Raw genomic sequence first — 11,778 nt, forward strand, 5'->3', positions numbered from 1 at the left:
ACTGCCAACGTAGGGGCAGAAAACTATCTTTTTCAGCTATACATTATGTATTTTCCAACTCGCAGTGTTTCCTTTAAAACATTTTAATATCTTTCATTGTACCAATAACCATAATTTTAGAGAGATTCAGAAAATAAATCGGTCAAAATTACAAAAGTCACACAGTTGCAACAGAAGACTTCAGAACAGCCTCCAACTTCTACAATTAGAATGGGAAGAGAGCTCGTGGGCCATCCAGTCCAACCCTATTCCGCCAAGAAGCAGGAAAATTGCATTCAAAGCACTCCCAACAGATGGCCTCCCAGACTGTATAAAAGCCTCCAAAGAAGGAACCTCCATCACACTTTGGGGTGGAGAGTTCCATTGCTGAAGAACTCTCACAGTTAGGAAGTTCTTCCTAATGTTCAGGTAGAATCTCCTTTCTTGTAGTTTGAGTAGCAGAATACAAGCTTGCTTCCTTCTTCCTATTACTTCCCCTTACATATTTATACATGGCCCTCATCATGTCTCCTCTCAGCCTTTTCATCTGCAGGCTAAACATGTCCAGCTCTTTAAGCTCCTCCTCACAGAGTTTGTTATCCAAACCCTTGATCATTTTAGTTGCCCTCCTCTGGACACATTCCAGCTTAGAGTCCACTTCTTTCAATTGTGGTGCCCTGAATTGGACACCGTGTGATTCCAGGTGTGTTCTGACCAAGGCAGAATAGAAGGGTATCATGACTTCCCAGGATCTGGACACTAGACTTCTATTTATGCAGGCCAAAATCTTACTGGCTTTTTTAGCTGTCGCATCACATTGTTGGCTCATGTTCACCTTCCTGTCCACGAGGACTCCCAAGATCTTTTTCACATGTTCTGCTGTCAATACTGTTAATTACATTAACAGTATTTGCTAAAATACTAGCCGAACAAAAATGGCAACGTATCCTATGTTTGGCTGAACCTTTTGAAGGAGGACACCTTTGTCAAGAAGACCTCTCAGGAAATATTTGCTGCAGAAAGAGGAATTTATACAGTAAATATTCTCAATAGATTGCCATTAATAATGTCAAGTTAATAGTTTCTGGCATATAAGACTACTTTTTAACCCAGGAAAATCTCAAAAGTCGGGGTTGCCTTATACGCCGGGTGTGATCTTATAGGGCGGGTGCTGAAACTTCCAAGCCAGACTGGAGAATCTCTGGACACCGCATATGGTAGGAGGAGCTCAAAAACGCTCTCATGCAGCAACCGTATGAAAGTAGCAAGGGTGGCAGTGTACAAGTATGGTAGAAAATCTACTCACCAGGATTCGTGTAAAGGAGTGAATTAACGCGGTCCCGATGACGAAGTGAGAGGGCACCTCACTGGGAAGGTGTAAGTGAAGGGCAGAGCAAGCTGCAGGCATCCAGGATGCCTGTGGTATGGAAAAAAGAGATAGAGCAGTGCTGTGCCCAAGTATATCTCAAATTCTGTATTCTAACTGGAAAGGTTTGGGGTTGTCTTATATGCCTAGTCTTATACACCAGAAAATATGGTATCTGTTAACAGACCCTCCTTTTTGATTTCACAGCTCTTCAGCAATGTGTGGGAAAGCCCTTTTATTCTTCCTTTGGGCCTCTCCTGCAGAAATAGCTGAAAGTTACTACTGTATCAATGGGTATCATCTAGTCCCCTTTTTCTTTATAAAATATAATATTCCAACCTGAAGTTACAACATGACATGTATAAAAAAGGACTGCTTACTTTGAAAGGGTTTTCCCCAACAATTCTGTTAATGAGAAAAGAAGCAACTAAAGATATTGAGGTTTACAGGTAATGCAGCCCACCACTGAGTCCGTTTTGAGAGGCCTCCCACACAGGACATTGCTCTGTCTACTTGTGCAGATTAATGTGTAATCCAGTGCCTTCTCTGCAGTCCTCGTGTCTTTCCTAAAACCTGCCTTTAGGAAATGTGGGGGGAAAGCAAGATAATAAATGGAAGCCAAGCAATATGGGTGCATCTCTACACTAGAATGAATACAATTTGAAACCACTTCAAGTGCCATGACTCAATGCCATGGAATCATTGGTTGTGGTTTTACAAAGGCTTGAGCCTTCTCTCCCAAAGGATGCTGGTGCCTCGCCAAAACACAACTCCCAAGATTCCCTATAGCATTGAGCCATGGCAGTTAAAGTGCTGTCAAACTGCATTAATACTGCAATGTAGATTCAGTGATAGACTTCCTATTAATATTCTTTAAAGGAGCCCCCGGTAGCGCAATGGGTTAAACCCTTGTGGCGGCAGGACTGCTAACCGAAAGGTCGGCAGTTCGAATCCAGGGAGCAGGGTGAGCTCCCATCTGTAAGCCCCTGCTTCTCATGCATGGAAATGAGAGAAGCCTCCCACAGGATGGTAAAACATCTGGGCATCCCCTGGGCAATATCATAGAATCAAAGAGTTGGAAGAGACCTCATGGGCCATCCAGTCCAACCCCCTGCCAAGAAGCAGGAATATTGCATTCAAATCACCCCTGACAAATGGCCATCCAGCCTCTGCTTAAAAGCTTCCAAAGAAGGAACCTCCACCACACTCCGGGGCAGAGAGTTCCACTGCTGAACGGCTCTCATAGTCAGGAAGTTCTTCCTCATGTTCAGATGGAATCTCCTCTCTTGTAGTTTGAAGCCATTGTTCCGCCATCCTTGCAGATGGCGAATTTCCTCACACCAGAAGCAGCTTGCAGTTCACTTGGGATTGCAACATCGACAATCCATACTTTTGTTTTTTAACATGATTGTGAGGTCAGGAGTATTGTGTTCCATTATTATTATTATTATTATTATTATTATTATTATTATATTTATACCCTGCTTTATCTCTCCCGAAGGAGACTCAAAGCAGCTTAATATAAAAGCATTAGTATACAATTCAAAATATACAAACATGTTCCACAAAATTCAAAATACATATTCCAAATCAAAACAAAATTAAATTGAAACAGGATTTTTAAAAATCAGAGTTAAAATCAAGGGGGAAAAAAAGGGGGGCGGGTGTCTCGATTCATGCAAATCAATGATCCGAGTACAACTTTTCTCCTTTCAAACTCGGGGTTGGAATCTTTCCGGAACTAATATCGCTTGGCTTTCCGAGCGGAGGGACTTTTTTCGCCCACACACCGCCAGAAACGGAAGTCCCTCCCAGACTGGGTCTGTGCTTAGACGGCGTCCCTGACGAGAAAGAAGCGGGATGGAAGCCGGAGAGGAAGAACCTCTGAAGCCGTTTCCCCATGGTGAGTGTCTCTGTGTAGCATTGCTTCGTGGATATAGGAGGGAGGGAGGGAAGGAGTGTTACACTTAAAAGGGACCTATCCTTTCCAAAGAAAACACTCTGAACTGGCTGTCTCTTGTGTTTGTGTGGCTGAGCCTTCCAGTCGACTTGAGGGAACCCCATGCATTTCAGAGGGTTTTCTTAGGCAAAGAATGCTCAGAGGTGGTTGGGCCAGATCTTCTGAAATATAATCATTTCTCCATCCTTTTATTATTTATTATTATTATAGTTAGGCCAAAACAACAACAACAAAAACAGTTGTTTGGATTGCTGTGAGTTTTCCAGGCTGCCTGGCCATGTTCCAGAAGCATTATCTCCTGACGTTTCACCTGCATCTAGATGCAGGCGAAATGTCAGGAGATAATACTTGAACATGTCCAGACAGCCTGGAAAACTCACAGCAACTCAATGATTTCAGTTAAAAAAGCCTTCGACAATACAATCAGTTCTATAATACAGCCTCCAGTATTTCTTTGCAGTCTTTCTGGGCTTTTGTGGAAGTTTCTTTTTTAACTAGGGGATTCTGGGAATGACAATTCAAAGAATTATTATTATTATTATTATTATTATTATTATTTGAAACACAACAAGATTAGTACACAGTAAACAAGTTCACTATGTTGGCTGTTGCATTGGATCACATGCTGGACACTTCCCCAGTGTCTAGGACTGTGTTATGTGTCGGCAAATAATGCGTGCAGATCCAAGAAGAGTGTCCTTTTGCAGCTAACAGGCCAAGGTCTTTAGGCACTTCACCCAGTGTGCCGATCACCACTGGGACCACCTTGACTGGCTTGTCTTTGCAGTTTGATCTTTAAATTCTCATGTCGTGTCAGCTTTTCCAGTTGCTTCTCTTTAACCCTGCTGTTGTCCGGGATTGCAACATTGACTATCCATACTTGGTTTTTTTAACATGATTGTGAGGTCAGGAGTATTGTGCTCGTATTATTATCTCAAACTGTTGGTTTGTTTTCAATTGATTCTGAGTTAAGTCTTATCCCTTTCTTTTGTTCTGTTGTGCTATATTATTCAGCCTTTTGGAATTGGAATATTTGAAATTTCTATATCTTTCTAGGTGTTGCCTCCACGAACAATGTAGAACAAGGGGAATCAGATAAACCTCCAACAACAGAGAGATTGGCAAGTTGTCTTCTGGACAAAACTGAGACGGAAAAGTTGCTGTGCTCTGCAGAAGAGACAATGGAAATCCCAGGTTCCACAGACTGCTGTCCAAAGAGCAATGAGCATCTGGATGGGTCTCTTCCAGTGTCCCATGTGAATGAATGTAAATCAGTTATGCCAGGCTTTGGGACAACTATCAGCCCTCCAGTTTATCACTGGGGCGAAGAAATGTTGGAAGACTCTGATCTGCATAATTGTAACTTGAGCAAGACTGGAGCATCTCAAACACCACATTTATGGGGAGAATATTTGGATAATCCAGGTTCAAAACTTCCCTCTGGCCAGTGCATTCCCACCAATGAATCACTTGTGTTAAGGACTGGGAGCAACAAGAGTGGGACCAATGAACCATCTGAGGTGTGCAATGGGAAGCCACATCTCGTACCTGCCCAAGATGGCATTCCCATTGGGGAGGAGGCTTCCAATGCCAAACATTCCCACTGCAATAATGGAAAACCAGAGTCCCTGGACAGAAAATCAGTGGAAGACGAGGACCCTGCTCTCCTAGCCATGTTCCGTACTGTGGCCAACAGCCGTCTGGCTGTCCGGAGCCAACAAAAAGACGAGCCGGATTTCACTCCGTCGCAGAAGCTGGCCATATTGCAGGAACTGTACCACGCCAAGCCCCTGGTCTTCCTGGAGCGCTTCCGAACTGCCCTGCGCGAAGAACACTTGCCTTGCTTCCTCCATCTCTCTGGCAGCTATGAGGCAGATTTCTACTGTGCTGAAGTGCGCAGGGCTGGCCTGGGCAAAACACGGCGCACCCGAGTGCGGAACAAGCGCTACGCAGCTCTGCAGCAGCTCATTAAAGGTATGGACACCTAAACTCTTGGGCTGTATTCTGAGTTCCACAAGAGGAATGGAAAGGCTGTTGGCAAGTGGGACAATTGTGGTGATATTGGAAAGTAATGGAATCAAGATGCCTTCACAGTTGTCCCAGTTTTTTGCCATTTGCTGCCCTCTTCAATATCTGTTTTATTTGTTTTGCCCATGAAGACAGTTCTATCTTGTCTCCTGTATCATCAGTTGGAACCCTCTCCCCCCAGCAACTACTCCTCTGGGGTCAGAATGAAGAGAGGGGTCAGGAAGACAGTTCCAACTTGTCTCATGCACTGTGCTAATAATATGATATGAATACATATAATATTGATAATATTATAATGTGATACAATATAATACTACTACTAATAATATGACATTATAATTATATATTTTATATTACATGTAATATTACTAATTATATTGTGCTATGGTAATAATACAATATATTATATTTACATATTACTTGTAAGCCGCTCTGAGTCCCCTTCAGGGTGAGAAGGGCGGCATATAAATGTCATAAATAAGTAAATAAATGGCTAGGTGGCCAACTCTAGAGCTGGTAACAGCAGCTTGAATTGTACAATCAATCAAGGATGAACTTCATTCTATTCAAATAAGGGGCAGTATAACAATTAAACAATACATCACTTCATATTTCTATACCTAGTATGTCCCACTGTGTTCCATAGAGCTGACTCCCTAGTTAATGAGCGTAAAGGTGCAGCTGAAAAAGACTAAAAAGGGAAAAGTTGGGGGTTGCTATTTTCTCTTTCTCATAGACCTGATTAGATGCCCATAAGTAAGTCACCCTTTCTCACAGGGCTTTCCAAACTTTGGTCCTCCAAGGATTTTAGACCTCAGCTCTCAGAAGCTCTCACCAGATTGGCCAGCAATCAGGAATTCTGGGAGTTGAAGTCAAAATAACTGGATGACCAAAGTATGGGAACCATGCTCAGGGGGGAGGAATGGAGTTGAAGTTCCCAGATAACCTGGAAAGCACCAAGTTGTGCTGAGGAAGGCTCTTTCAAGGAGTTGCAGAGTTAAAACCTCAGAGATGTGCTAAATAGTGGATTATGGATGTTGTGATACTCCTAGAATCATAGCGTTGTGGGCTATCCAGTCCAACCCCCTGTCAAAAAGCAGGAATATTGCATTCAAAGCACCCCCGACAGATGGCCATCCAGCCTCTGTTTAAAAGCCTCCAAAGAAGGAGGCTCCACCATACTCCGGGGCAGAGAGTTCCACTGCTGAACGGCTCTCACAGTCAGGAAGTTCTTCCTAATGTTCAGATGGAATCTCCTTTCTTGTAGATTGAAGCCATTATTCCACAACCTAGTCTTCAGGGCAGCAGAAAACAAGCTTGCTCCCTCCTCCCTATGACTTCCCCTCACATATTTATACTTGGCTGCCTTCTCTTCTTCAGGCTAAACATGCCCAGCTCTTTAATCCACTCCTCATAGGGCTTGTTCTCCAGACTCTTGATCATTTTGGTCACCCTCCTCTGGACACATTCCAGCTTGTCAACATCTCCCTTCAATTGTGGTGCCCAGAATTGGACACAGTATTCCAGATGTGGTCTCAGAAGGGCAGAATAGAGGGATAGCATGACTTCCCTGGATCTAGACACTAGACTTCTATTGATGTAGGCCAAAAACCCATTGGCTTTTTCTGCCGCCGAATCACATTGTTGGGAAGAAAGGTGACATTCAAACAAACAAATTTGTTGAGCAAATATTTTTTGTCCTTGACCAAATACGACTGGTATATGTGTTAGCATTTGCCTGCTATTGCTGTCTGTGTCACAACCATTCTCAGTTCCTCCAGCAAACACCTCTGAAATTTTGGTATTCTTTAACCCTGTTTTCCTGAGTTTTCAGTCACTGACTTCATGGTCATCTCTCTTTGCGCTTTCCAGGTGGGGAATACTTTAGTGATGAGCAGATGCGCAGCCGGGATCCGCTCCTTTACGAACAGTACATCGGACAGTACCTGAGTGATGAAGAGTTGCAAGCACTGGGCAGCTGCAAGCTGGAGGCGGCCTGCTCCCTCTCGGGTGTCCTCATGGACTCCTATCAGGAGCAAGTCATCCAGCAGCGGCTGCTGGTTCAGCAGGAACAGGAAGAGGCATGTGAGGAGGAGGAAGAGGAAGAAGACACTGATGATGAGGACAAGGAAGGTTAGTTGAGAGAGGAAGTCGCATCGAATGGTTGGAGGGATGCTGAAGAAGGCTTTTCGGTTCTCCCCTCCCTATTCTGTTTTCAGGGGATTACACGAAACAGACCACCAAATATTACAAATTACTCTCAGTCAAACTGATTCTGGCCCAAGCCTAGCAATAGTATATTATTGTTGTTGTTGTTAGCAGCAGCAGCCCGGGTCGGAGTGAGCTTCCGGCCAATTTTGTGTAGCTTGTTGTCGACCTTTGCAACCCGAAAGACAGTTGCATCTGTCAAGTAGGAAAAATTAGGTACCACCTATGTGTGGGGAGGCTAATTAACTAATTTATGAGGCCATAAAAAGACTCCAGCAAAAAGCACTCCAGCAAAAGCATGCGGGGAATGCGGAAGTACTTCATCAGTATCGCAGATGGACAATGAAAGCGACAGCTCCGCTGGCGGCCAGAAAAAGTTAAATAGCCTCTGTGTATGTCTATATACGTTGTATGTCTAATTGGCATTGAATGTTTGCCATATATGTGTACATTGTAATCCGTCCTGAGTCACCTGCAGGGTGAGAAGGGCAAAATATAAATGCTGTAAATAAAATAAATAAATCTGTCACAAGCCAGTTAAAGGTAGTCCCAGTGGTGATTGGTACACTGGGTACAGTGCCTAAAGACCTTGGCCTGCACTTAAAAACAATCAGTGCTGACAAAAGTACCATCTGACAGCTGCAAAAGGCCACCCTTCTCAGATCTGCACTCATTATTTGCCGATACATCACACAGTCCTAAACACTTGAGAAGTGTCCGGTGTGTGATGGAATACAAAAGCCAGCATAGTGATCTTGTTTGCTGTGTGCTAATCTTGTTGTGTATCAAATAATAATAATAATAATAATAATAATAATAATAATATACTAACATACCATAAACTCTGTATTGGCTTATTAATATTGAAAGAGAGTAATTAAAAGCAAATGAAGACAAAAGATAAACATAACAATGTAATTTGACCTTCTTATCTATATAAGAAAACTAAGTAAATAATAAGAATATAATCTTACATAATAATAACTTTCTTAATAATAATAATAATAATAATAATAATATTTCCTATATTATTATTATTTGAAACATAAAAAATTAGTCCACAGCAGACTAGATCACTCTGCTGGCTGTTGTATTGGATCACACGTCGGACACTTCCCAAGTGTCTAGGACTGTGTGATGTATCGGCGAATAATGCATAATGCAGATCCCCGTAGGGTGGCCTTCTGCAGCTGGCAGATGGTAATTTTGTCAGCGCCAATTGTGTTTAAGTGCAGACCAAGGTCTTTAGGCACTGCACCCAGTGTGCCTATCACCACTGGGACCACCTTTACTCGTTTGTGCCAGAGTCTTTGCAGTTCAATCTTTAAATCCTCGTATTGTGTCAGCTTTTCCATTTGTTTCTCTTCAATTCTGCTGTCACCTGAAATTGCAACACTGATGATCCATCCTTTCAACGTAATCATGAGGTCAGGAGTATTGTGCTCAAAAGCGTTATTATTATTATTATTATTATTATTATTATTATTATTATTTTACTACTCGCCTCTCCCTGTGGCTTGAGGCAGGGTCCAACGTCATTACAACAGGAGATAAACAGTATTAAAAAACATACAAGATACACAGAGTTAAATACAAGTTAAATTTCACTGATGATATGCAACAAAATTGTGGATATTAAGTAGGTAGAGCATCACTGACTTCTGTGCTGTGCTTCCCTCTGTAGATGAGGTCTCTGACCCAGACAAGGATGAGTGGGTCCCTGACCAAGATGAGAAAATATTACTGCGAGAGGAGTTTACCAGCCGTATGTACCAGCGTTTCCTTGATGGGAAGGATCGGGACTTTGACTACAGGTGAGATGGGGGCTTGGGAGAAAATTAAGTGAGATTTTGGTTGCCTTCCTGCACATATTGCCCCAAGCCTCCCCAAATCCAAGCAACAACATCATCACCTCCTTTTTCAGCAGTGAGAAATATTACTTTGGTTTCAGGTGTTTGGTTTCAAGTCTTGCCTTTTTTTCTCGTCTCATTTCTAGACCTTTTCCTATTTGCAGGAACACAGTTGAATCCTCAGGTGTGAAGCTACTTCTATAATTTGTGGTTTCCCATCGTGGTCAACTGTGAATCGCACATATGGTATTTCCTGCGCAGACAGTATGGAATCTTCTAGAAAACTTATTAGACACTTTTAGGTGGTAGCCACACCCACTCTCCCCATAGGGTATATAATAATAATAATAATAATAATAATAATAATAATAATAACTTTATTTATACCCCGCTACCATCTCCCCATGGGACTCGGTGCGGCTTACATGAGGCCGAACCCACAGTACAACAATACAAGCAATATTTTATTTATTTATTTATTATTCAAACTTATATGCCGCCACTCCCCTGGGGCTCGGAGCGGCTATATATAAGCAATAACAGATACAATACAAAGCAATTAAAATAAATCTCATACTCATACACAAAAAGCATAAACATTAAACAGAATACAGTGCACATTTAAAATGTAATTAAAGTTTAAAAAATAATGCTAGGCATGGACAAGATACAGGAGGTGGGGCGTTGATAGAGACATACAAGCAGTCCTAAATCAATATAAAGAGCTTTTTTGGGGGACATAATGCTAAGGGTTCATTATTCTGGGAAGGCACACTGGAACAACCATGTTTTCAAGCTCCTCCTGAAGACTGCCAGAGATGGGGCATGCCTGATGTCCTTAGGGGGTGAGTTCCAGAGTCGAGGGGACACCACCGAGAAGGCCCTCTCTCTTGTCTCCACCAATCATGCTTGCGATGCAGGTGGGAGCGTGAGTAGGGCCTCTCCAGATGATTGAAGAGATCGTGTGGGGTCGTATACAGAAATGCGGTCACGCAGGTAGCCAGTGGGAGGGGCTACTGCCTCAGTTCCTTTCATCTGCCGCTATTGCAGCAGTTAAGGAATCTTTCTCTCATTTTTGATTAGTGTTTCTGGACTGCATTAATTTCTTTGCTTCAATTTTTATTATTTTTATTTTATTTTAAATTTTATTATTGTTATTACCTTTAATTTTCATGGTTACGGTATGTTGACTACCACTTTCTTTCCAAAGTGTCCCTGTCGTGAGGTCAAAAGCTGCCTGATGGGCGCTCTGTGTCTGTGGTGCCTGGGGGAAGCCTTGGGGGTATGATTATGCACCCTCTGCCCCTTGTTTCACCCCCCTCCCAGGCATGAGACAGTTGAATCCTCAGGTGTGAAGCTACGTCTATACTTTGTGATTCAAAGGTGTCCTTGGATGTAACCCTTACATATTGTCCCTTCCTCTCGTTCCCATTTTCCCCATCTCTTTGATCAACAGTGAGGTAGATGAGAACCCAGATTTTGACAACCTGGACATCGTATCGCGGGATGAAGAAGAGCGGTACTTTGATAGAGAAGACCCGGAAGAGGCTGATGCTATGGAAGCAGAGTAGATGAGTCTGAGAACTTGAGCCCAAGAAATAGGTGAGGTCCCCTGAAGGTGGAGATAAGAGGACATGTGTTTGTTATTCACCCTTATGTGTGGAAGATTTTTCGTGCTAAATTGGGTGAATTGACAGAGCAGCTTTGAGCTGGAATGCTGTTGAGCTCTGAGATTGAGTGTCCACACTCGAAGTTATCCATGTGGCCCTTCCCAGCTCCTCCCTAATCGCTAATAGGAGAAGATGGCTGAGAAAGGGAGCATATATCCTCAGGATTGGACAATTGCACTGTGGATTGAAGCACCGTTTCTTCTATAATGGCTGAACCTTTGAATCCTTCCAATCCTAGGGTTTGGTTTTGTCTTCACGCCTGCAGTTCCCCCCTGAATTGTCTTATTTGGCTCTCTCTAGTGTGGATTACCTACGAGCAGAATGTTTCTCTTAAACAAAAAAATGTTTCTGAGTTGTTTTTGCCATGATGTTGGGATTTAAGCAGTTGGAGGCAGTAAAATAAATGAAATTTTATCTTTTGAGTAATTTTTGGCATCATTAAGAGGTCTTGTTTAAATCTAGAAGGAACTCTGCCAGTTATCAATCAGAGTGGTTGCCAGAATCTTGGTTGTTTTGATGTTTAATTGCAACCCAGTTTTTGCCCTTTCTTCTTTCACCTTGGTTAGAAGGCTCCTCAGCTCCTCCTCGCTTTCAGTCATCAAAGTGCTATCATCTGCATATCTAAGGTTGTTAAACATTTTGTCCAGCAATTTTAACTCCAGCCTTGGATTCCTCAAGCCCCGCATGTTGCATGATGTGTTCTGCATAAAAGTTGAA

The 11,778-nt window shown here is 42.7% G+C and overlaps 1 protein-coding gene across 1 annotated transcript; it reads left to right on the forward strand.

The window, feature by feature from the left end:
• Nucleotides 1–3,142: 3,142 nt before the first annotated feature.
• LOC132780052 (coiled-coil domain-containing protein 97) lies at nucleotides 3,143–11,487 on the forward strand. Its single transcript, XM_060783582.2, has 5 exons — nucleotides 3,143–3,248; nucleotides 4,362–5,279; nucleotides 7,206–7,466; nucleotides 9,226–9,355; nucleotides 10,848–11,487. The coding sequence occupies exons 1-5, from the start codon at nucleotides 3,206–3,208 to the stop codon at nucleotides 10,960–10,962; spliced, it is 1,467 nt and encodes a 488-aa protein (XP_060639565.2). The 5' UTR covers nucleotides 3,143–3,205; the 3' UTR covers nucleotides 10,963–11,487.
• Nucleotides 11,488–11,778: the final 291 nt, after the last annotated feature.

The sequence above is a fragment of the Anolis sagrei genome, chromosome Y, assembly GCF_037176765.1.
Source record: "Anolis sagrei isolate rAnoSag1 chromosome Y, rAnoSag1.mat, whole genome shotgun sequence".
Lineage (NCBI taxonomy): Eukaryota > Metazoa > Chordata > Lepidosauria > Squamata > Dactyloidae > Anolis > Anolis sagrei.

Coding starts and splice junctions, on each gene's coding strand:
- LOC132780052 (XM_060783582.2), top strand. CDS start 3,206: ATGGAAGCCGGAGAGGAAGAACCTCTGAAGCCGTTTCCCCATG. Junction 7,467..9,225: donor TGATGATGAGGACAAGGAAG/GTTAGTTGAGAG, acceptor TTCCCTCTGTAG/ATGAGGTCTCTGACCCAGAC. Junction 9,356..10,847: donor GATCGGGACTTTGACTACAG/GTGAGATGGGGG, acceptor TTTGATCAACAG/TGAGGTAGATGAGAACCCAG.